Source organism: Ovis aries, chromosome 13 (assembly GCF_016772045.2).
Source record: "Ovis aries strain OAR_USU_Benz2616 breed Rambouillet chromosome 13, ARS-UI_Ramb_v3.0, whole genome shotgun sequence".
Classification (NCBI taxonomy): domain Eukaryota; kingdom Metazoa; phylum Chordata; class Mammalia; order Artiodactyla; family Bovidae; genus Ovis; species Ovis aries.
Window position 1 is genome coordinate 74,793,396 of NC_056066.1, and position 24,319 is coordinate 74,817,714.

General features: G+C 41.9%; 1 protein-coding gene across 3 annotated transcripts in view; it reads right to left on the reverse strand.

Moving 5' to 3' along the window:
• Window positions 1-13,111, reverse strand: part of NCOA5 (nuclear receptor coactivator 5) — a 30,510-nt gene extending 17,399 nt beyond the window's left edge. For 2 of the 3 annotated variants that reach the window (XM_004014615.5, XM_012189292.4), the window contains exons 1-2: window positions 12,984-13,111; window positions 1,705-1,771 (exon numbers count right to left, since the gene is read on the reverse strand). In XM_004014615.5, the coding sequence (XP_004014664.1) occupies window positions 1,705-1,742 (38 nt within the window). In that variant the 5' untranslated portion in view covers window positions 1,743-1,771; window positions 12,984-13,111. The remainder of the gene's footprint in view (window positions 1-1,704; window positions 1,772-12,983) is intronic. The other variant, XM_012189291.4, reaches the window with a different exon arrangement.
• Between the last annotated feature and the right edge of the window lie 11,208 nt (window positions 13,112-24,319).

Below are 24,319 nucleotides of genomic sequence, written 5' to 3' on the forward strand. Positions count from 1 at the left end.
CTACACTCCTATAAGCTACCTACTTCAGAAACATACACATTTGAGCTCCTTGGAAACTGGATACACACCGCATCTCCTTTCAGGTCATTTAGCAACCCCAGCTTCCCGTGGAGCCCCATATGTCTGACCATTAGATGCAAACTCTCAGTCACTTGTATTCCATGTTTACTGGGGCAACGAGGAGCAACACTGAAGGGACTGCCCAGCATCTGCAGCGTGGTTAGATGCAGCACAATGGAAACAGACTTATATGGATCTGAAGTGCCAGAGCATTCATTTATGTTCTTTAGGGCACTCACACATACACACAAAATCAATCAATATACTATTTACCTGCAAGCTGCAGGCATTCCTTATGGTGTCAGAGAAAACAAACAGAATACCAATGTATACGCTCACTTCTGCAGTGAAACCAATGGATGACCAGGGCATCCAGCTAACAGCTGTGGTGCAGCTATAATTGTGGTGTTAGATTCAACTTCCAGGCAGAGTGCTCAAAGAACTTAACTGAAATCAGAAGCATTACGTTGTCCCTAAGGTCAGCTTGAACTCTGCAGAACATACCCGTGTAATTTAATCCTGGTAGCTTAGAAAATACCATCAGGTCCAAGTGGGCGCATATACAAACACAGAGCATCCAATCCTTCCTATAAGTAGGTAACAAACTATAGGTGTTTTTGTTTCAAAGCAGGACAGCTATATGTTATGTGTACGTGCCCAGTTAGTTGGGTACACCCCCAAGTGACCTGCGGAGCTACCAGTACAGACTAGGATTTGTTGTACTCGGCATGTTCAGTCATCATATGAAATGTAGTTCCCTGTGGTATATAGCTTAGGTACACGCTTTACTGTGGAAAACTGGCATTTTACTTAGGGGCAAAGGCAAAATCCATACTGAGTATCCACTTGGGCCATGAGGAGACACCAGATATGAGATATGTATGTCTGCATTCCACACAAATCTGCACACACTGCATCCACTTGTGCGCTATTTATGAGGTCAGACAGTCTGAATACAATATACTCATCTTTGGTGTAATGGCAACATTAATGAGGCTCTTCTTTGGGACGAATTTAATGCATATCTTGAGGGTACACATCAGGACTATCTCTTGTAAATAGTGGAAGACTATTTGGGGAGATGCTTTTTATTTCCAGGAAAACTAAGAAAAAGGGAGACTTCTAGAGGTAGGGTGTTTTTGCCCTTTTTATTTCCCCTCAATAGGTAACCCAAGCATGCGAGCGCACAGGGGATCTGCAGCACGGGCACAGGAGCAATCTCTCAAGCAGCACTTTCTGTAACCCTGGGTGAGCATCTGGACCGGCAGCCATGTGGAATGAAGAGTCGAGCCTGCTGCAGGGCAGCGTAGCACACACCAACGACCCTCGGGCACTCCTGCTGTGGAGGCTCCCACTGACACGTGAGCGGGGGACACACAGAGGTTTATCCTCTTCCAATCGCCTGCAACTCACGGTGCAAGCTGAACTTGCTGGGTTTGCCACGGAAAACAAAGCTTCCTCTGCATCTCCTGATGTATGTTCTAAAAAAGCAGCAAGGCCCTTCACACAGGTTCACGTTCTTATTGTTTGCTTGTGGTTTCTGATTTCTTTGGGGGGAAGAAAAGACCCTTGATGTACGAAGTTGGGCTTAACTCCCCAGAGCCCAACTCTCCCAAGGTAACTCACTGCTTCAGGGTACTTTACCTTCGTGTGGGGCTGGGTCTTGATGGAGCCGTATTCATATTTCTTCTTTCCGCTGCCTTATTAATATCTGAAAAGAATAATCAACCCATCTGTTCAATGCTACGGAATAAAAACAAGATCATCAGCACATTTCAAATGAAAGCAACAACAAAAAAACTACAATGACAACCAGATGGTGTAAGAAAATCCATTCAGCAGACGCATAGTCACTTGGGCAATTTTTATTAAGTTACAGCAGTACGTTGTCATGGCTTGGTAGAGAATGTCCCTCAGTTTTCTAGCTAACACATAATTTGTGTAAAACTGATCATGTCAAGGCTTTAACACTGCCAAGCCTAAACCTAAAAACTGCCCCCTCCAAAAGGGGAAAAGTGTCTTCTAAACTCTTGGAGAGCCAGATGTGTGATTCTTTTTTGAGGGCAGGAGAAAGAAAGAAAGAGAATTTTAAAAAGAGAGAGAGTGCAAGGGCAAGTAGTTCCATTTTATATTACAAGGAAGTAATGGCTGGAATCCAGTTTTAAAACATCTAATATTCCATGAAGCAGGGGCTCCTTTTAGTTTGCCTTGTGGCATTCTATTGGTTAGAATCTTCCAGAATGAGATGTAGGGAAGAAATTAATTTTTTCAAAACAAAGCATATGACATGTTAATATTTATAATCCTCATAAGTACCTAAGAATAAGAACTGTCATTTGGTATAGTAAGGTTAAGTAATAAAACACTCATTGTAAGTTTTCACTACAGAAGCCTGGCATATACAACTAGATAAAGAACAGTGGAAACATAAACTCACAGAAGCCAATCTGTGCAGTTAAAGCCTCTTGGTTAAAAACAAAACAAACCTACTTTGCAAAAGCTGAAGCAAGTAATAAAAACACCATATGTAAGTAAGAAATATCTAAAGAAATGTACCAATCTATGCTCAAAGATAACACCCGATAAATTTTATATGCCTTAAAAAATAAGCACATTAAAAATTTCCTACTTTAGTATATGGAGAAATAAAACTGCTTTCTGCTGCAGTGTAATTTTATTTCCCTTGTTCCATATTAAGCAATTAACAGTGTATCTAATAATGACATTAAATGGTATTAAACAATCATACAATTAGGATTTAAAACAGTGATTTTAAATAGCTTTGAAAATAGTAATTATGTGTGTGAAAAATTCTAACCAGAGTTGTATCACATGGAAGACCACAGTAATGATAAACCTTAAAGAGGTCTTGTATGTCTTTCCCCTGCTATGTTGTCAACTATTGAGTTCCTGTTCAAGTGAGAATGATCTTCAGTTCCATTTTAAGTCAGAAGCCCCTTATCTTTAGGAGAATGGCTTTTGACCAAACTGAAGGTAACATATCTAAACAGTCAGAGAGGTATATTCTATGTAAACTGCTCCTTAAGTTTCTAACTGAGCAGATCCAATCCCTCTACCTTTATAAAGAATCAGGAAATATGTTCTACACAGAAATTGGCCAGTAATACCTGACCATGGGTTAGGTATTGCATGTTACAAGTTACAACCCTTAAAGTTCACTAAGGCCTGACATTTCTTTTTTTTTTAATATTTATTTATTGGCTGCACTGGGGTCTAGTTGCAGCACGCAGGATCTAGTTCCCTGACTGGGATCGAACCTAGGCCCCCTGCACTGGGAGTGCAGAATCTTAGCCACTGGACCACCAGGGAAGTCTCAAGTCCTGAAATATTAACACATGTTATATAATGACAGACCATACAGGGAGCATCTAGTTTCTTCTATATGTAATTGTGAAGAGTATCAGGCTCAGACTTAGAAGGGCCTACTGACCTAGTCCGCCCACTTACTTTGTACTGCTTTCTAATACAGGGTGACTATGATTCAGAGAGAAATGTAAAGTCTTTGATTATTTAAGCAGTTTTCAAAGTATCTCTGGAATACATGGGGAGTGGTGTTAGTGGCGTGCACATTTCTTTTAAATAAGGACCATATTTCCCAGCAGGATTCCATGTATTATTAAACAGTCATGTAAATAAAACTCATCTAAACACTGACTTGACTCAGCAAACATTTAGGTGAGAATATGGAACACAAGGTACTACTATAACTGGTGTCTATAAATACTATATAATTTTGCCCTCATATGAAAAGGACTGCTGCATTGTATAATTATATCCAATTCTGTGAGGGCCGCTAAATATAGGACTGGGGAGACCAAAATCCTCATGGTACCATATAACTTTGGAGCAAAACTGGTTGCAGTCAGAATGAAGGAGGGAAATATTTTCCTTTGAAGTTCGTGAAATTCTTTTTGATCACTTGAAAGATTATTTTAAAAATTCAAGATTATATCTTTAAACCATCTGACTGTAATTTGCCTCCTAGTATCCATTTTCATGGAGGAGTCCAAAGTAATTGGTTTTGGATGGTGTGGCTTAAGTTTCTTTTGCAGAAAAGAGAACTCTTAGACCATTTTCTTAATTTTAGGGGTTAGCAGACTTTGGTATGGTATAGCAACTGTTTGTTTATTCATTCCTATTAAAGAGATCCATAAATCTCCACCTTGAGTAAGATTTGGACAAAATGAAATTTGAAACATTTTGCTAGTCTCACTGCCATGTAAGAGGACTGCTCAGGTTAGGCTAGAGGTGGAGGTGTTTTCATTAAGAGTTATGAAAAACTATCATCACCGCCAATTCACATACACAAACAAGTCTAACATATGTGCACACAGAACTTTTGGAAAACCTAAGAATTCGGAAATACAGAAAGAACAGAGAAGCTACCAAAAGTACAAATAACTGCAGAGAGCTGATCATGGTACAACAAAGATTTAAAGCAGCAGGCAAAACAAACCAACAAACCAAAGCCTTGCCCCATCCCAATTTTCTGTCACACAATTTGAAAACCTGGAGGTTCATCTGAACAAGTTTCCATTTGAAAATGCAAATAGTGGGAGTAGTAAAGGGGGTTTTTGTATTAATTAATTGAATCAGATTATTTTCTTTCTATCCCTACTGAGATAGATCCTTGGTGGCTCAGATGGTAAAGCATCTGTCTACAATGCTGGAGACCTAGGTTCGATCCCTGGGTCGGGAAGATCCCCTGGAGAAGGAAATGGCAATCCACTCCAGTACTATTGCCTGGAAAACCCCATGGACAGAGGAGCCTGGTAGGCTATAGTCCATGGGGTCACAAAAAAGTCAGACACGACTGAGCGACTTCACTTTCACTACTGAGATACAAAATTTACACCAAAGAAATAGAAATGATATCAATGTAAAGGGAAAACAGAAAGACAATTTGGGAATCTTTCTGGACATTAGAGGGGAATCAAAATTGGAGGGAATTTAATCAACAGGAGGGCAGTGGTAACTTAAAAGAATCTCCAAGGAGAGGTGGAATGCCTCTTCTGCCTAAAACAGGGGAGAAACTGCGCTTCTTTTTCTTCCTGCTTTATTTTATCTGGGGCAGCTCAGCCTCAGTGTCGCTGCCACCTCAGCCTGGTTGGTAGTTCTACACTTTGTCAATTTATTAGCAATGTGAATACCATTCAAAGTCACCGTTACCACAAGGTGCTTAACCTTCACCTGAATAGCTATAACTTCTAAGGGGTAAAAATAGTTAAAAGCACTTCTCTGGTAAGAATTTTTAGACAAGAAAAATAGCACCAACTGAAGGGATTCACATAAAAGGGGAAAAAAATGGAAAATAATCTGGAAAATGTTATACAGGAAGCAGCAGAGCTGTTTTAAATCACAAAAGAGTGGGGGTAAAGAACTCCCAAAGGAAGGCACAATGCCTAATCTACAATTTTATTTTAGACTAATATGCCAGACAGAGTTCACACAATGGTACTCAGATATGCTATAAATAAAAATGCATGTTTCATTCATAGTATCAGGAACTGGTTTGCTCTATTTTTTAATTGTACCACCACAAAACAATTCTTTTCACCTTAAAGCCAATTTTTATACTTCAAAGACCGTCACAATGGAAAACAGGACTATTCTAAACAAGTGCAGTATGAACTGTAACATTTGCCAGTACCACCACTGGTTGCTGAAATAAGTCCTAACCACTGGACTGCCAGGGAATTCCCTACAATTTCAAGAAATGATTACAAATGAAATAAAGCTTGCCAATAGGTCTAACTGAAAAGCAACCAACAATCAGGAATTATTAAATGGGAAATACATGATGACAAAGAAAATGCTACTTGAGAAACCATACTGACAAGACAGTGAATATGAGACAGTAACTCCCAAAACTGGGAAGGGAAAGGACAGGATTCTCACACCGTATTTATGAAGACGACTTTGACGATATATTGTACCATTAGGGATATTATGAGTTATACTGTAAAGAGTTAGGGATAAGAGAATGCTTGGCTTGCTGCTTCTAAATCAATGCTTTAAGCTCACTCTGAAAACTACACAATCCCTCATATTTGATTATCCCCTTCAATTTCTAATTGAAATAATTATTGTATCCTTAATGGTATTAGGATGTTATTCCAAGGAACAGGAATGGTGGAAACAATATAACTTATATTTACAAAATACTTGCTCTGTCCCAGAGCCTGTACTGAGAATGTTACATGCAGTATCTCCAGCAAGCCTTTCTACAACCCTTGGAGTTGTATTATGATCTCTATTTTGAGAATGAGGAAATTTGAAGTTTAGAGAAATTAGGTGACTTATCTGAGGTCACAAGATGATGAAAAGGCAGAGCTAAGGCAGAGCTAGAACTCAAAACCAGGTGTGCCTGACACTAACATGCTTAAACATGTTACGCTGCCTCCAACAGGGAGTAGAAAGACCTGACTTCCATTTTGAACACTGGTGAGGGCTCCCTGATCAGATGCTGATGGAATCTGGAAAAGGCAGTCTATGCTGGGCACACCAGTGTTTAAGTGCCCCAGACACTCAACAGGGTAGGACCCGATTATTCAATTACAACTTTGATTTCTATTACCTCAAACAACGTTTCTGGCTTTTACTACTGACATTCTATTCACTATAACACCTCAGACAAAAATTCTCTATCAATATTTAATTTCTGGCCCTTTTTACTTCTCTTGAGGAAAGAACCTTGGTTGGAATCAGCAACTCTGAGTTCTAGCCCTACTTTTCTGGGATGTGGGGGAAGGGATTTATTCAAGTCACTTGATTTCTCTAAACCTGATAAAATGGATATTCTACCTTATTTGTTATACTGATTCAAGGAGAATATCAACTAAGAGAAAAAGCTCCCTAATTTGGACCAACAAAGGTTGAGCTAATCTAAACTACTAAAAAAGCTGGAAAAACAAAAAATTCAAAATATAGGTTCGTTTAAAAAAGGTAAAATTTCAACTGAACTGTACAAGTAGAGATCCTTGTGCTGCGCTTAGTCTCTCAGTCGTGTCCAACTCTTTGCGACCCCATGGACTGTAGCCTGCCAGGCTCCTTCCTCAGTCCATGGGGATTCTCCAGGCAAGAAATACCAGAGTGGGTTGCCATGCCCTCCTCCGGAGGATCTTCCCAACCCAGGGATTGAACCCAGGTCTCCCGCACTGCAGGTGGATTCTTGACCTTCTGAACCACCAGGGAAGCCCAGAGATCCTTAGAAAACTAAATTAATGAACTTTAAAAGTACTGTTTATAATCAGGACATCAAATGCTTCTATACATAACCACGCATCACACTCTGTACTAGGTCTTAAGACATATGGAAATAATAAGGCTTAAGTCTCTGCCTTAAGGGAGTTCACTGTTTAATAAAGAAGAGAGGCACATGTATACAGATAATCACAACATAATTTAAAATGGGATTACAGCAGAAATAAAGAAGGCCTACCTATGCGTATGTGTGTGGCAGGGCAGAGAGAATACTGGGAGGAACAGGGGACGAGGGATGGGTGGAAGAGGTTGGAAGGCCTAAAAATAACATTTAAACTGAGTCTTGAAGAATGAGTTTACCAAAAACAGAGAAGTCACTGCAGCACATACAAAGGGAAAGGAATGGTCTGAAGGGCACAGGAAGAAATACTGTCGGAAGTCTAATGTAGCAAATGGGAGGATAGGAGCAGGAAAAGAGAGGAATTACAGATGCAAGCCAGAGCAGACTAAAAAAAAGTCTGCTATGGAAAAGGAAGAAATTGCTGGCAGGAGGGCACGTTAGGAGGTTACGAACTGAACTACCATAAACAGAGTTTCAGTGAAGTCAAATTCAGGAAGGTTTACTGTATGTTTATTATTCAAAATAATAGGGGATTATTTAAATCTATCATATTCAAAATATTGCCCATTAAAATAATGTTCCTCGAAGATCACTGGTTTGACACTGAAGGGACTAGAGGGGAGAAAAATATCTAAAAGTTATGATCCCTTCAATAAAGGGATATAAAATGAACTGATGGCTAGAGGAATCATTATTTAATTAGCCAACCATCCACTGATCAGGAACAAATAGACAACAAACCTTATTTTTTCTAAAATCTTACATTTATCATCTGTAAGTGTACAGTTCAGTAGTGTTATGTATATTCACAAATATAAACAGCTGGGCAATAGGTTTCCAAAACTTTTTCATCTTGCAAAATTAACTCTCTTCTACCCATTAAACAACTACCCATCCTCTCCCCGCCCATATATATTTTTTCTTTTCATTCTCAACATCACATTTCTTTAATGAAGATACATAAGTGCCACCTGAGAAGATGTTTAAAAATGGGATTTCCAGATCCCTTCTCAAACTTTCAGTATCTGAGGATAGAGCCTAGGAATCCAATCCACACTTAAGCAAGTTTCTTGGCAGGTATTTGGGAACTACAGTGCTACTCTCGGAGAAGCCAATGGCACCCCACTCTAGTACTCTTGCCTGGAAAATCCCGCGGACCGAGGAGCCTGGTAGGCTGCAGTCCATGGGATCACGAAGAGTCAGACACAACTGAGCGACTTCACTTTCACATTTCACATTTCACTTCCAAGCATTGGAGAAGGAAATGGCAACCCACTCCAGTGTTCTTGCCTGGAGAATCCCAGGGACAGGGGAGCCTGGTGGGCTGCCACCTTTGGGGTCGCACAGAGTCGGACACGACTGAAGCGACTTAGCAGCAGCAGCAGCAGTGCTACTCTATTATCTATTTATTTCTGTAGTTTATACAGAACGTATACTTAAGTCCTCCATTTAAAAACCTCTATAAACTCCTGTGTTCAAGGGCGAACAGTTTATAAACTGCTACAAAGAACATGTCACAACAATGGCTAAAATCTGCAGATTGGTCAACTGGGAGTAGGGGTGGGAAGCTGCACCCAAGAACATGTATTTCCAAAGAGCTGTTTCTAGTGACTCTGATGCTGTCCTAATGTAATCTTTCCAAAGGCTGAAAAAAAGTTCAACTATATATTTATAACTCTAAGTTTTAAAATTGAATGAAAATCATCCTTTTCCCATTTTTTCTTTTGGATATCAAAAATCATTTCTGAAGAGAGATTAAAAACAAACTTCTTGTATCATCTCTATCTCAGTCTGCAACTGCATAATTGAGTATGCAACCTAAAAGCCAAATGATTTGTAATTCAAAGTTCTTCACAGCTTGTTCACTAGCTGCAGAATCAACCTAACTTTCAGTAATGCTATCATTCCAGATCCAAACAAGAAGACCACTCAAAATATTTTTTAGAGCTAAAGTTGTAAGCCATTCTGCTTTATAACTGTTCATTAATGCAATTTAAGTTCTCCTGGTCTTTGCCTAAAGTTGTTGGTCTTTGCATAGGTCAACAATAATGTTTTGAACATGAAATAAAAGGAAAAAGAGTCTTATGGTTTGGAAAAGTTCTGATTCTTTGAGTGGAATTATTTTCTTAACATTAATGCAATTAGTCCAGCTGACCTATTATCTTTCATTTTTTAGTGATAAGATAAAGAATGAAAATGACCATCCCTATAAATATTCATATTTGGTGGTAATAAAACCACCATTTAAAAAGCAGCAGGCATGCTGGTATCACACATTTAGCTGTCAGTAGAGTTCATATTTCCCTCATGTGCTGCTGCCTCAGACAGTGCCCTAATACTGATCCTTTCCTTAATGCCTCTCATTAATGAGAATTACAGAGGGTAATTTTCTGTTGCTTACTGCCCTTTTAACTTCTCAGTAGTTTACTTCAAGTTACTGAATAGTCTAGGCAAATGTTTATGCTGTTCACAGGACAAATTTTTAGGCACAAAAAGGCTGATGGAGCTTTTAAAGTGTTTGTCTTAAAGACATATGGTAAGTATTAGTTAACAGCAAGGTACAGAGAGCAAATCTAGAGTAGCAGAAAGAGTAGTCGGTTTGGGGGAACACTACAACCACAAGCTGTCCATGGGAGGAGAGCAAGAGAAAGGCATCATGATACCTTCCTCTCTTGAACATCCACACTGCATATGTTTAATATGTTAAAGCCTCTGAGAAGTTCTGGAGTAAGGACACTGCTTTTTTCCTTAACATTTCCCAATTTTACTTGACCACAAAATCTTTTATCTACTGGGCCACAAAATCCTTTATCTTCAATATGTACTAATATGTTATTTGGGCAAGGAATATGACCTCTCTGAGCCACTGTTTCCTCATATGCAAAAAAGATATAAGACTGGTCTACCTATCTCACAAGAGGACAGGAGGGAGAAAATGAACTGTATTTGTAAACCTGCTTTGTGAACCGTAAGCACTGCCTGTTGTACTTTATCATTACTACCAAGAGTAACAGTGAGTGTAGGAAGAGATGTTTAATTTCTCCTGTGGAGAGTCAAAAACAAAGAAACAATGTAAATGGAACACAAGAGAATGTTAAATATAGTTCCTCCAAAGGTTTTCCATTCTTTTTAAAAATAAATTAATTTATTTTAATTGGAGGCTAATTACTTTACAATATTGTAGTGGTTTATGCCATACATTGACATGAATCAGCCATGGGTGTACATGTGTTCCCCATCCTGAACCCCTTTCTCACCTCCCTCCCCATCCCATCCCTCAGGGTCATCCCAGTGCACCAGCCTTCAGCACCCTGTCTCATGCATCGAACCTGGACTGGCGATCTATTTCACATATGATCATATACCTGTTTCAATGCTAGTCTCTCAAGTCATCCCACCCTAAGGTTTTCCATTCTTAAAAGCACAACTGAAATCCAATAATCTACTCAACAGCAATAAGCTGCACAAAGGCACTGCCATCTGCAGGCGATGGAGAACGAATGCTTGCAATGGATACTTAAAACGAAGTTTCAAACCATCAGGTGCTCTTTCTCATCAGACTTCTAAAGCCTTTCCAAAAAATGTTTATTCTTAGCTTTTGAACACTGGTAGATGCCATTCCATTTACTGAAGTTCTGAAATTGACAGGAGTAAAATTCTCATTTCTTCTCCACACAGGACTGCTGCTTTGAAATGTGAAAAAATTACCTTAGCCTTTCAAAAATCCTACATTGTGCCTGCACAAAGTACTTCCAAGGAGTAAGGATTTTTTACACAGCCTTTTGAGGAAAAAGCCCTTGAAAGGCCTATGCTGACTTTTCTGAGTTCTCTCTCAGTGAGTTAAAGTAAATCTGCTCTCTCATACACAAAAACAGAGCTTATGAACAGACTACAAATAGAACACAATGTTAACTAAGGAGTAAGTTAATTTGTCAATACCTCCTTCAACCTGCGGTGTTCAGAGGCCTGGGCCATTCAACAACGTGCACCTAGCAAAATTCCTTCCTCTGGGCCTTCTCCAGCACAGTCTACAAGGAAAATCACTGTTTCTATGTTTTACGTTAAGACTGTCGGAGGTTTCAGAAACATATCTGGAGGGTGACAGACAAGTTAAAGGAAAGGCAAAGAAACCAGAATGGAGGAAGAAACTGATGTCGACATACTGCTAAGTGATTTCCAATATTCACAAAGCAAAGTTTGGGCTTTACTGTTTTGGAAAAGTCAGCGACCAGTCAGTTTTCACAACCAGACTGACTCATACGCAAAACATGAAATCTAGAGTTGTCAATAAGCAGATCCACCGGTGTCTGCAAAACATTTTTGTTGAACTATCTGGTAGGTACCACACCACAATGCCACAAGAAAACCGAGGAGACACACCGGGTGCTCTTGAGCGCAGTCTCTCTGAGACTATCCCGCGTAAGTTAATGAGGAGAACGGTTTACAACGAGAAAGCTTTTAACGTTAATTATTACCCCCGAAGACCCTAGGGCGTTTCATGGAGTCCGCTAAGTCTCAGGGAGAAATTCTATGCACAGCGCTAAAAGGCAGAAGGACCACAATTAACCCCACATTCCTAGGGCAGCGTTTCCCAAAGCGTGGAACGCAGAATAATTTCAGGAGGAATCAGGACGCACTGTTTATTTTAATACGTAAGTATTTATTTCTTTATGAGCATTAAAGAATTGGCTTTCCATTAAACGGTCGGTGATTTACCCTTCCACCTTAAACAAATGTATTTTAAAAAGCGGGGGGGAAAGTCAGTTTAAAGAAGAAAAAGTAACATTTGGTAAATAAGTAGCTGTTCAGATGGGTACATGAATGTAAAAGTGCAACGCGAAAGACTGAAACTGGGGAAACGCCGTCCTAAAAACAAGCCCTCCCGGCGAGCCGTCGGGGTGTAGAAGGTGCCCAGGTTCCATAGACCGAGAACCAGCCGGTTGGGACGCTGGCTTGATCGCTAGTTGCCAGGGTAACCGCGGGCTCGGTCGCTTTCCCCGTTTTCTGGGCCCGGATCCGCGCTATTAAAACGGGTGTGTGTAGGGGGAATGTCACAACAACGAGACGCCTCATGCTGTCAAGAGGCCGCGAGGCGACGGCGACGCGGGACAGCGCGTTCGGTTCGCCACCCAGCGCCGCGCGCCGCGCAGAGAGCCCGGTGAGGCCGGCCGCCTCGGCCCGGGTTCGAATCCCGACTGCGCCACCGATTAGCTGAGGACCCGAAGGCGAGCGACTTCACGTTTCGAGGAGACGTGGGATGTGCGGCCCGAGCCTACAGAGGAGCCCCACAAGGGCTATTATCGGCGGGTCGTGCTCAGACCGCAGGCGGCGGGGCGGCGCCGTCGGCCCCGAGCCCACCTTCTGCCGCCCGGACTGACCGGGCCTGCGCTCGACGGTAGTCAAGAGAAGGCCGCGCCCCGCACCGGGCATGCGCAGCCCCGCGCGCACCCGCAGGGGGGCCGCGGTCGCGGCCGCGCGTCGAGAGGGCCCTCCCGCCTCAGCCTTCCCATCCGGCCCTGGGCCCCCTCAACCGTCAGCCCCACGCCTCGGCGGACGGCCACCGCTTCCCGGCACTCACCGCTACCAGCACGGCGGGCTGCTGGCCGCTTCTCCGCCTCAGGCCCGCCGCTGCCGCCTCCGCCTCAGCCCACCTGCCCGCCGTAGGACAAAGGCGCCACCAACCGACCGGCGCGGGCACGAGGCAATGGCGGCCGGGGCGGGGAGTAGGGGCAGAGGGCGCGCACGCAGCGGCAGGCGCGGCAGTGTCGCAAGAGCGCGCGTGTTTGCGGCAGGACTGAGTTGGAGCGTCGATCTCCTTAGCGATGAGGGCGGGGAAGTGGCTCGCACGGCGGTTGAGAACGTAAGAGGTTGCCTAGCAACGGCGTCCCCGGGTGAGGATGGGTCCCAGGCCTGGTCGCCACCACCCTAAAGGGCTTCGCCTCTCTTCAGATTTTCAGAGTGCCTTCTTTCCTCTGTAACTGTGGAAAGAGATCATTTAAATCCTGGAATACTTTGATTTCGCCCTGTATAAAACTCAACACCTATAGATGTGTGTACTGGAGACTAATACATATATTCATGTAACCTCCGGATCACAAGGAACAAAGCAGAGAGGTAGAGAAAGTGTTTTGTTTACGTTTAAAGAGGCTGTGTGGAGGAGGACACGGCATCCCACTCCAGTATTCTTGCCTAGAGAATCCTGTGGACAGAGGAGCCTGGTGGGCTACCGTTGGGGTCGCACAGAGTCGGACACAACTGAAGCGACTTAGGAGCACCAGCAAAGCGGCTGTGTTGTTTAGTTTCACTGACAAGAGGCAAAAGGATTCTGGTGATACAGTCACAGATTCATCTTGAGTCCCTTCTTTCTTTCTGGAATATTCACTCAGTGTCAAAAATAAATTTCCCAGAAAGTAATTGTTGATCATGAAGCATGTAAAATATTGTATTGCTCATTTAATCTGCAGAATATATTTGTCACAGTAAATGGAATTTGCTCACACAATTGTAAATGCACTTTGTTAATCACAGTGGTGGCTATGTGAATCAGGTAGGCTTTTTGTGAGTTAGGAAGTGCTGCAAACCCCATGGGTCAAGTTTTTGTCCTTGTGAATGTGTGTGTTAGTTGTTCAGTCGTGTCCAACTATTTGCGACTGCATGGACTGTAGCCCGCCAGGCTCCTCTGTCCATGGAATTCTCCAGGCAAGAATACTGGAGTTGGGTAGCCATTCTCTTCTCCAGGGGATCTTCCAAATCCAGGGATCGAACCCAGATCTCCCACACTGCAGGCAGATTCTTTACCATCTGAACCACCAGGGCAGTTCTTGTGAATAGTGCATGCAGAATAAAAATGGTGAAAGTGGGATTTGAATACTATGAGAAGTCAGATTTCTTTGACACCAATTCATAAGGTCTCTCCACTAATTTATTCACTGAATGTTTATTATACACCTGCAAGGTGGCCTTATGCTTTATTATACACCTACTTGCTATCATGAGCAAATGCAGACCCATCCCTGCTGTCTTGGAGATTCAGTGCAGTGGAGAGAGAGAATTAGGCAAACAATCACACTTGTGCACAAACAAAAATAACTGAAGGAAAGGACTAGGGATGCACACTATTGTCCAGTTATTCTCCTTATGAATAGTACAGAATGTGTCTGACGCCTATCAGCAGGTATGCTTGGCCTGCAGATACTTCCCATGATTCATCATGGCACCTGGGAAAATGGAAGCTGTATGGTTTTTTCCTGCCTTGGCTGAGAGGTTCTGAAGGCAGATAGGGACTTCTACTCCCAGGAATTTCCCCTTAATTTTATCCCAGGTTGTTCACCCACTCTTGATGAGAAGTCTCAGGGTTTTGTGGATTCACCTGCTTTCCTGATATCCTTTTCTGTGTCAGGTGAAAAATGACACTTGACTCAGTTCAGAATCTTCTGTTTCTTTCCTTGATTCCTGTTTTTTGTGCTTATGCCATAAAATAGGTACCCTTTTCATTGTTTGGCTGAATACTCTTAATTCAGGCTGATATCCTTTAACTTTTTATTATTACTTTTTAGTTAGATATACAGGGACAGAGATACTGTGACTCAACTTCATCTTGTTACTTTACCCACCCAGAAGTTTTACATTATCTCTTACTCTTCACAACAACTCTATGTGATATTATATGCTTAAAAATTTTTATTTTTGTTCCTGGCTCTCTGTTCTGATGCTATATAATTTAAACTTTAAAAATTCCTTAATATCTGAAACATACATTAAACTACATAAAATAATATGATGCATACCTTTCTACTCACTACTAAGATTCTCCTTCCGTTTCCTTCCCCTCTCCTATAAATAATCACTCTCCATACATTTTCAGGTATATTTTGTACTAAGTTGCTTCAGTTGTGTCTGACTGTTTGTGACCCCATGGACTGTAGCCTGCCAGGCTCCTCTGTCATGGGATTCTCCAGGCAAGAATACTGGAGTGGGTTGCCATGCCCTTCTCCAGGGCATCTTTCCGACCCAGGAATTGAACCTGAGACTCCTGCATTGGCATTCTTTACCACTGAGCCAACGGTAGTCAGGAAACCCCATGCATGTCAGAGTTTTCTAGAATACACACCTTAGGAGTGGAGTTGATGACTTTGTAGTATACCACATCTTGAACTTTAGGTTTACAGCCAGATTGCTCTCCAAAGAAGTACTAGTATATACTCGTGCAAACAATATAATACCATTTTTAGATATACTTGCCAACTTTTGATATTTCTCACTTTATTCATTTTTGCTTGTGATGATATGTGTGAAATGATATGTTTTTTCAGTTTTAATTGTCCTGAATTTAGTGATATTGAGCATCTTTTCTTACAGGCTCTCCAGGTTTCTGTCTGTTGATATTTCTGGACCATTTTTCTACTGGGTTTATTTATGTTTTTCTTATTGATCCATAGGAGTTATTTACATATGCTCAATACTGATCTTGTGTTAGTTAGGTCTTCTTTCTGTGGTTTGTCGATTTACTTTGTTGATGGTATCTCATCATTGAGAAGTTTAAATTTTTAATGTAGTCATATGTTTCGATCTTTCCCTTCATGGTTTGTAGTGTTTGGTGTCTTGTTTAAGGATTCCTTCCCTCTCATGATGTCATGTAGATATTTTCCTTGGTAAATACTATTAGTACGTCAATTTTATAGGTAAATCAGTTGGTGCATGGAGAGCTTATATGACTTGCCTAAGGTCATAGAGCATCGTCGGTGAGTGGCTTGGGTTTTTGACTCCCAGGTTGCACTGTACTCCACAACTGATGAATCTCTTGCCATTGTTCTGCTGATTGTCTCATGAGAGCACTTTGCAGCCTTTTGTAGAGGAAGAGGATGCGCAGAGCTCAGACAAAGCTGCAGATTAAGTGCGGTCCTCATTTACTGCATCATGAAACCCTCTGGCTCTAGACTTCACAATACTTAGAAATATTTTGAAAATCTTCAAATAACTTTGGCTACACATTAGAGTTGCAAAAGTAGTACAAAGAATTCCTGAATGTTCTTCACCCAGATCCCCCAAATGTTGAGCATTTTACCTTGTTAAGTTTGTAACTGTTTCTCTGTATTATTAAATCTACTATGCTAGATTACATTATTAGTATCTCTATGTTATCTTTGCATTATCAAACCTATTATTTGAATTTCACCAACTGTCCCACTAATGCCAGTTAGAGCAAAAGAAACAAAAAAGATTTTTTTTCTGGTCCAGAAACCAGTCTAGGGTTTTATGTTGCCTTTTAGTTTTCAAATTTCTTCCATCTCCTTTAATCTGCAACATTTCTTCAGTCTTTCTTTGTCTTTCCTGACCTTGACATTTTTTAAGAGTTCAGGCCGTTTATTTTAAGGACCATCCCTCATCCAGGCTTTCTGATGTTTCTTCATTGTTAGACTCAGGTCGAGCATTTTTGGCAGGAATATGCAGAAGTGACGCTGTGTCCTTCTCGGCCAGTAATTTTCTTTTGACTAGAACCTCTACAATATTATGTGAATAAATGCATTTTTCCAGGCAAAAGAATTAATATCTCTTATTTCCAGATCTCAAAGGATCCACATGATATAATAAAGGCCCAGACGTTCTTCATTCCTCTGTGCTGGTCTTGGTGGGAATCCTTGCTCAATAAGATGCTCTGAGGGAGGCAGGGAGGCATTGAGAGTTGGGCCATGCCCTCTCCCAGGCCATTTCCTACACCTTCATCCCCCTGTCCCCTGCCCCACTCCCTTCTCTGCCACCTCTTTAACTGCTACTCATCCTAAGGGCTTTAATTTAAATCTCACTCCCCTTCCCCATTTAGAATAGAGACTTTATTTTGGGGGGGCTCCAAAATCACTGCAGATGGTGACTGCAACCATGAAATTGAAATTTACTCCTTTATGACCAACTGAGACAGCATATTAAAAAGCAAAGATATTACTTTGCCAACAAGGGTCCATCTAGTCAAGCTATGGTTTTTCCAGTAGTCATGTATGGTTGTGAGAGCTGGACTATAAAGAAAGCTGAGCACCAAAGAATCGATGCTTTTGAACTGTGGTGTTGGAGGAGACTCTTCAGAGTCCCTTGGACTTCATGGAGATCCAACCAGTCAACCCTAAAGGAAATCAGTCCTGAATATTCATTGGAAGGACTGATGCTGAAGCTGAGACTCCAATACTTTGGCCACCTGATGTGAAGAACTGACTCATTGGAAAAGATCCTGATGCTGGGAAAGATTAAAGGCAGGAGGAGAAAGGAGCGATGAAGGATGAGATGGTTGGATGGCATCACTGACTCAATGGACATGAATTTGACTAAGCTCCAGGAGTTGGTGATGGACAGGGAAGCCTGGCGTGCTGCAGTCCATGGGGTCGCAAAGAGCCAGACACGACTGAGCTCGTGAGCTGAACTGATAGGAGAACAGACTATGGATTCAGACTACTTGGCTCCAAATCCTGGCTCTGCCATTTACTAGCTGTGTGACCTTGGACATGATACCTAACTTCTCTGTGCCTCAGTTTCCTCCTTTGTAAAACAGAGATAGTAAAAAGACCTGTCTCAAAAGATTATTGTGAATGTTGCTGAGTTAAAATATCTAAAACACCTAGAACAGTGCCTGCCAATAAGCATTAATTAGCTGGTAGTAGCTTGCCAGCCTATGGCACACTTTAAAAAAAAATTTTTTTTAAATTTATTTATTTGACTACAGTGTGTCTTAGTTGTCGCACACAGGATCTTTTAGTTGTGGCTTGTGGAATCTGGTTCCCTGACCGAGGATGGAACCTGGGCCCCCTGCTTTGGGAAAAGCGTGGAGTCTTAGCCACAGTACCGCCAGGGAGGTCCCTGCACTCTTAAAGAACTGTGCTTTCCTGTCTTAAAATTACCTTTCCAATCAGAGGCTGTGCAATGGAATATGAGGGAAAATTTGGGAGTTACCGCCTAATCTCACAGCTGAGGATAAAGGGGTACTAAATATAAAGCAGGGGCCCTTGACCTGAGGTTCACAAACTGGAAAAAACCTGCTTCCTTATTTTCATTTACCTCTTACTGAAATTAAACTTTTCTTTCAATTAGGAATGTAGTCAACAAACAATAATGTTAGCAGGTCTTGCTATGTTGTCTCCAACAGAGAGCACAGATATTTCAAGTCACATTATAGTTGTGAGGGAGGTCTTGAATTATTGTTTATGCTCATCATTATTTTGAAATTAATGTAAATTTTAGGCTTGCCACAAGATCTTATTATTTAAACCATTAATTACGAAGCATATTCAGTGCTATATCACACCTTTGTATTTCTAATATTTTGATGACTGTATTTCAATATAATTAGTTTTCTTTGTAACCGTATCTATCGTAGTTTATGCATTTAAAAACATTTCCTGAGAAGGGTCCATAGTCTTCTCCAGATGGTCAGATAAGTCCCTAATGTTATACACACACAAAAAACTTGAGAATCCTGTTCTAAAAACAGTATTCAATCACTCTATGACATAAATAGTAGTAATGTTTGATATATCTCCTAAAGCAAAGGGAATAAAGGCAAGAATAAATGAGGCCTAATTAAACTAGAAAGTTTTTGCACAGCAAAGGAACTCATCAACAAAATGAGAAGACAACCTACTGACTGTGAGAAAATATTTACAAATGACATGACCAGTAAGGGGTTAATATCCAAACTCTATAAACAGCTCATACAACTCAGCATTAAAAGACCAAACAACCTGATTAAAAAATGGGGGGAAGACCTGAATAGGCATTTTTCCAGAGAAGAAATGCGATAGCCGACAGACACATGAGAAGATGCTTACCATCGCTAATCACCAGGAAAATGCAAATCAGAACCACAAGCCATCACCTCACACCTGTCAGAATGCCTCTCATCAGAACACAAGCGACAGATGTTGGCAGGGCTGCGGAGAAAAGAGAACTCCCATATGCTTTTGATGGGAATGTAAATTGGTGCACCCACTGTAGGAAAGAGTAGGCAGGTTTCTCAAAAAACTAAAAACTGGAAATTCCATGGCAGTCCAGTGGTTAGCATTCCATCCTCTCACCGCTGAGGGCCTGGGTTTAACCCCTGGTTGGGGAACACAAACCAAGTGGTACAGCATTAAAAAAAAAAAAAAACACCAAAACCCTAAAAATAGAACTACCATATGTTTCAGCATTTCCACTCCTGGATATATATCTACCACCAAAAAGCCCACCACTAATTTAAAAAGGTACACACACCTCAGTATTCATAGCAGCATTATTTACAACAGCCAAGATATGGAAGCAACTTAATTGCTCATCAGATGAATTGATAAAGATGTGGCTTATATATACAATGGAATAGTACTCAACCATTTAAAAAAAGGAAATTTTGCCATTTGCAACAACATGGTGAAAGAAGTCAGAGAAAGACAAATGTTATGATATCACTTATATGTGGACTCTAAAAGATACAAAGAACAAGTGAATATAACAGAAAAGAAGCAGATTCACAGAGATAGAGAACAAACAAGTAGTTACCAGTGGGGAGGGGCAAGATAAGGGTAAGGGGTTAATAAACTATTACGCAGAAAATAAACTACAAGGACATACATTCGCAGGGAATACAGCCAATATTTTATAAGTATAAATGAAGTATAACCTTTAAAATTGTGAATCACTATGTTGTACACCTGTCACATATACATCAACTTTATTTCAATAAAAATGTGGTCGCTGACTTGAGCTTCCCTTGTGGCTCAGGGTGAAGAATGTGCCTGCAATGCAAGAGACCTGGGTTCAATCCCTGGGTTGGGAAGAATGAGATGAGAAGCTCCCCTCTGGGTATACTAAGAGGTGAGTCAGTCATGTCTGAGGACTTTATACATATCGTTATTTAATCCTTGCAACACTGGTATTACTATTCCCATTTTATAGATGAGAAAATTGAGGCTCAAAGAGGTAGGTAAATTACCCAAGGTCATAGGACAGTATACTAGAAAGGAAATCCGTGCTTTCAGTGACTTCAGTATCCTGCTTCCTATGTAAATCCTCTTAGTCTTTCTAGTACCCTGCAAAGTATTAATAAGTATCCTATTCTTCCATTTTACAGATGAGGAAACTGAGACTCAAAGCGGACAAGTTATTTTTTCTCACAGCTAAACAACACAGTCAGGATTCAAACCCATATCTGTCAGGTGCCCAAGCCCGTGTGTGTCCCACTGGGTCCAGCAGAATTACTGAAGGTGGAAGTGTAGCCTTGAAGAGCTGATGGTTTATCAGATATATAACTCAGGCAGACCTTTTCAGGCCATCCATCGGGATTAGATGGTTTGGAAAGAAATCGCTTTTCCTGCTTTTGCTATGGGGTCACAGAGTTCTGTGGGGAACCTGTTCGTGAGTGTGAAATACACACTGGCATCTGAAAGGCTCCGTTAGCTGCTATTGTCTAGACAGTAAAAGTAGGAAGCAGAAGATAAAAAAATACACAAGTAGGAAGTTCTGTATTGGGCTCGTGCTGAAACAGAAAGAACCATTATTTTGAAACCATTAATGATGAACTTGGTAAAGATCAAAGTAGTCTTGTGACCTGTAAATCTAATGAAATGAAAATGAGGTAATGGTATGTTTTATAACTATTGAGTTTCTGAGAAACTGGAAATTATCTCAGCATGAATACTGTAAGCGAACAGGGAACAATGGAAGCCATCTAGAAAAGGATCTTTATTCAGCTTTATTTATAGCAGGTGTTCATCTTGTCTTTCAACACGGGGATCACAAAGGAGTCTGTTTCACCTTGCAGGGTGTATGAAAATACAACAGCTGTCACAGTCCCCACCGCTTCCTTCCGAAGAACTTAGCATAAAGGAGAGAAAGGCGGAGAGTGCTGTGAAGAGGGGGCTGGATCGCTGGGGCTAGGAAAGGTGACAGGAGGGAAGAGGAAATAAGGAAAGAAGAAAAAAATGAAGTGATTTTTCCCACCATCACCCAACCTCTATCCTCTAGACCCAAGCTGTCTAATTTAACTGTAGCCACTAGCGGTACATGCGCTTTCCAGGTGGCGCTAGTGGTAAAGAACCCATCTGCCAATGCAGGAGATAGAGGAGACCTGGGTTTGATTCCTGGATCCAGAAGATCCCCTGGAGAAGGAAATGGCAACCCACTTCAATATTCCTGCCTGGAGAATCCCATGGACAGAAGAGCTTGGCAGGCTACAGTCCAGAGAGTTGCAAAGAGTTGGACACGACTGAAGTGACTTAGCAAGCACTTTATGTTTATTAGCAGTAAATCAAAAATCCGCTTCCTTGGTTGCACTTACCATCTCCCAAGGGTTTAATAGGCACATGTACTCTGTGGCTACATTATTGGATGGTGTAGATACAGAATGTTTCTCTGAAAAGCACTATTGGACAGCACCGATAAACATCCAGTTCCACCTAGGAGAATTCAAAGTCTAGGGCAAGTGGAACCCTGTGACTGTATCGTCCTCAGCCCATGGGAAGACAAGAGCAAAATCTTCTGAAGTGGGATATGAGAGTGTCAGGCTCCTGTGTGACCTAGCACATATACTCTCTAGGTCTCAGTTTTCTAATTTAATGATTAATATAAATATTTTAGTGGATAATGCCAGCCCACTCCGGTACTCTTGCCTGGAAAATCCCATGGATGGAGGAGCCTGGTAGCCTGTAGTCCATGGGGTTGCAAAGAGTCGGACACAACTGAGCGACTTCACTCTCACTTTTCACTTTTATGCACTGGAGAAGGAAATGGCAACCCACTCCAGTGTTCTTGCCTGGAGAATCCCAGGGATGGGGGAGCCTGGTGGGCTGCTGTCTACGGGGTTGCACAGAGTCGGACACAACTGAAGCGACTTGGCAGCAGCAGCAGCATAGGAAAACCACAGAATTAATTCTTATGGTAATCATGTGAGCTATTAGGCCAGTTTTTTTTTTAATTGGGATACAGTTGCTTTATAATATCGTGTTAGTTTCTGCTGTACAATAGAGTGAATCAGCTATATTTGTATACATATATATATCTCCTTCCTCTTATGTTAGGCCTATGTTAACAGAGGAGAAACCAGAAGTTAAGAAAGTGCTCAGGGCCACATGGTCAGGAGCAGAACCTGGCTTCGGACTCAGGCCTCTGACTTCAGAAGCCACATTCCTGCCCACCTAGCTACCCCACTTCCTGCTGCTCGGTTCCTCCTACACAAATGAAAATGCCTTAGTCAGATTCTCCCCACAACAGAAACTGGGACTAGGACTTAAGTGCAACTAGTTTATTTAGGAGGTGGCCCCAGGAAGTGCAGATAGGGGTGTGGGAGAAGTGAAACAGGGAGGGGAAGGAAGCCATTACTGGTTTGGTTAAGGACAAGGCCTACCCTGTGGGCAATGGAGCTTAATCTTGATGGGGAGAGAGTGTGGAACACATGCTTCTGAGTTATCCCACCTAAGGGATGAGGACTGCAAGGAGATCAAACCAGTCAATCCTGAAGGAAATCAACCCTGAATATTCGTTGGAAGGACTACTGAAGCTGAAGCTCTAATACTTTGGCCAACTAATCTGAAGAGCCAACTCATTGGATAAGACCCTGATGCTGGGAAAGATTGAGGGCAGGAGAAGAAGTGGGCAACAGAGAATGAGATGGTTGGATGGCATTACTGACTCAATGAACATGAATTTGAGCACACTCTGAGAGATAGTGAAGGACAGGGAAGCTTGGTGTGCTGCAGTCAAATCCATGGGGTTGCAGAGTTGGACACAACTGAATGACTGAAAATGACAAAGGGATGAGGAGGTTAGGATATGCATCCATCAAATCCTTGTCAATGTAGATGGCTGTTCCTAAGGGCACTGACGCTGGCACTTCTGTCCAGACATCCTCAATGCCTCAACAAGCTCTTCAAGCACCTGTGGCCTCTGCCTGGGGGACCTTGGAAGTAGGGAACAGGATCATGTACATGGAGGGCATATGAGTGAGGTGCCAACAAGATGCTGCGTAGGAGATTGGATTGAATGCTCTCCCTACTCTAAGAAACTAATGGATAGCTGAGCTTGGCATTAGGTATTTTTACATCATAAAATCTGAAACCATAATGATTAACAGTCTGCCAGAAAATTTTCACAGGGAAAGCCTGGAGGTACAGTTAGACATCTGAGCTGATTTTCAACATGGATGACAGAGTAAAGCATTAATACCTTTGGTAGCAGAGGAACTTATTTTAGATAAGGTGGTCAGGGAAGGCCTCTCTGAGGAGATGCCATTTACTGGGAAAGCCCAATAGTGAGAAAGCAGAGGAAGAGTGAAAGACAAGCATTTGAGGCAGAGGGAGCAACACGAAATCTCTTGAGGGGGCAGCCGAGAGGCCTTGCTGGCTGCAGCGTAGCAAGCAAGTAGGCCAGACGAGGGAGAGGTGAGCGGAAGCCAGTTAACGCAGGATCTCAAGGCCATGGTAAGGAATTCAGATCCCTTCCTCCAACCTAAGCAAGTAAGTGTTAGTCGCTCAGTCGTGTGCGACCCCATGGACTGCAACCCACCAGGCTCCTCTCTCCATGAGATTTTCCAGGCAAGGATACTGGAGTGAGTTGCCATTTCCTTCTCCAGGGGATCTTCCCAACCCAGGGATAGAACCCAGGTCTCCTGCACTGCAGGCAGATTCTTCACTGACTGAGCTACAAGGGAAGCCCCTCCTTCAACCAGAGCCATGTCTTATTCCAGATCTCAGAGTCTAAGAAGTCTATGGGCCAGACATGAAGTTGTCTTTGTCTAGGCATCAGGACCAGCCAAGCCAGTGAGGGGCTTTAACCAGATCATGATAAAAAGCTATTCTGTGGGTGGAAGGGAGGGGACATACATATACTTATGGCTGATTCCTGTCGTTGATTGGCAGAAAGCAACACAACATTGTAAAGCAATCATCCTCCAATTAAAAATAA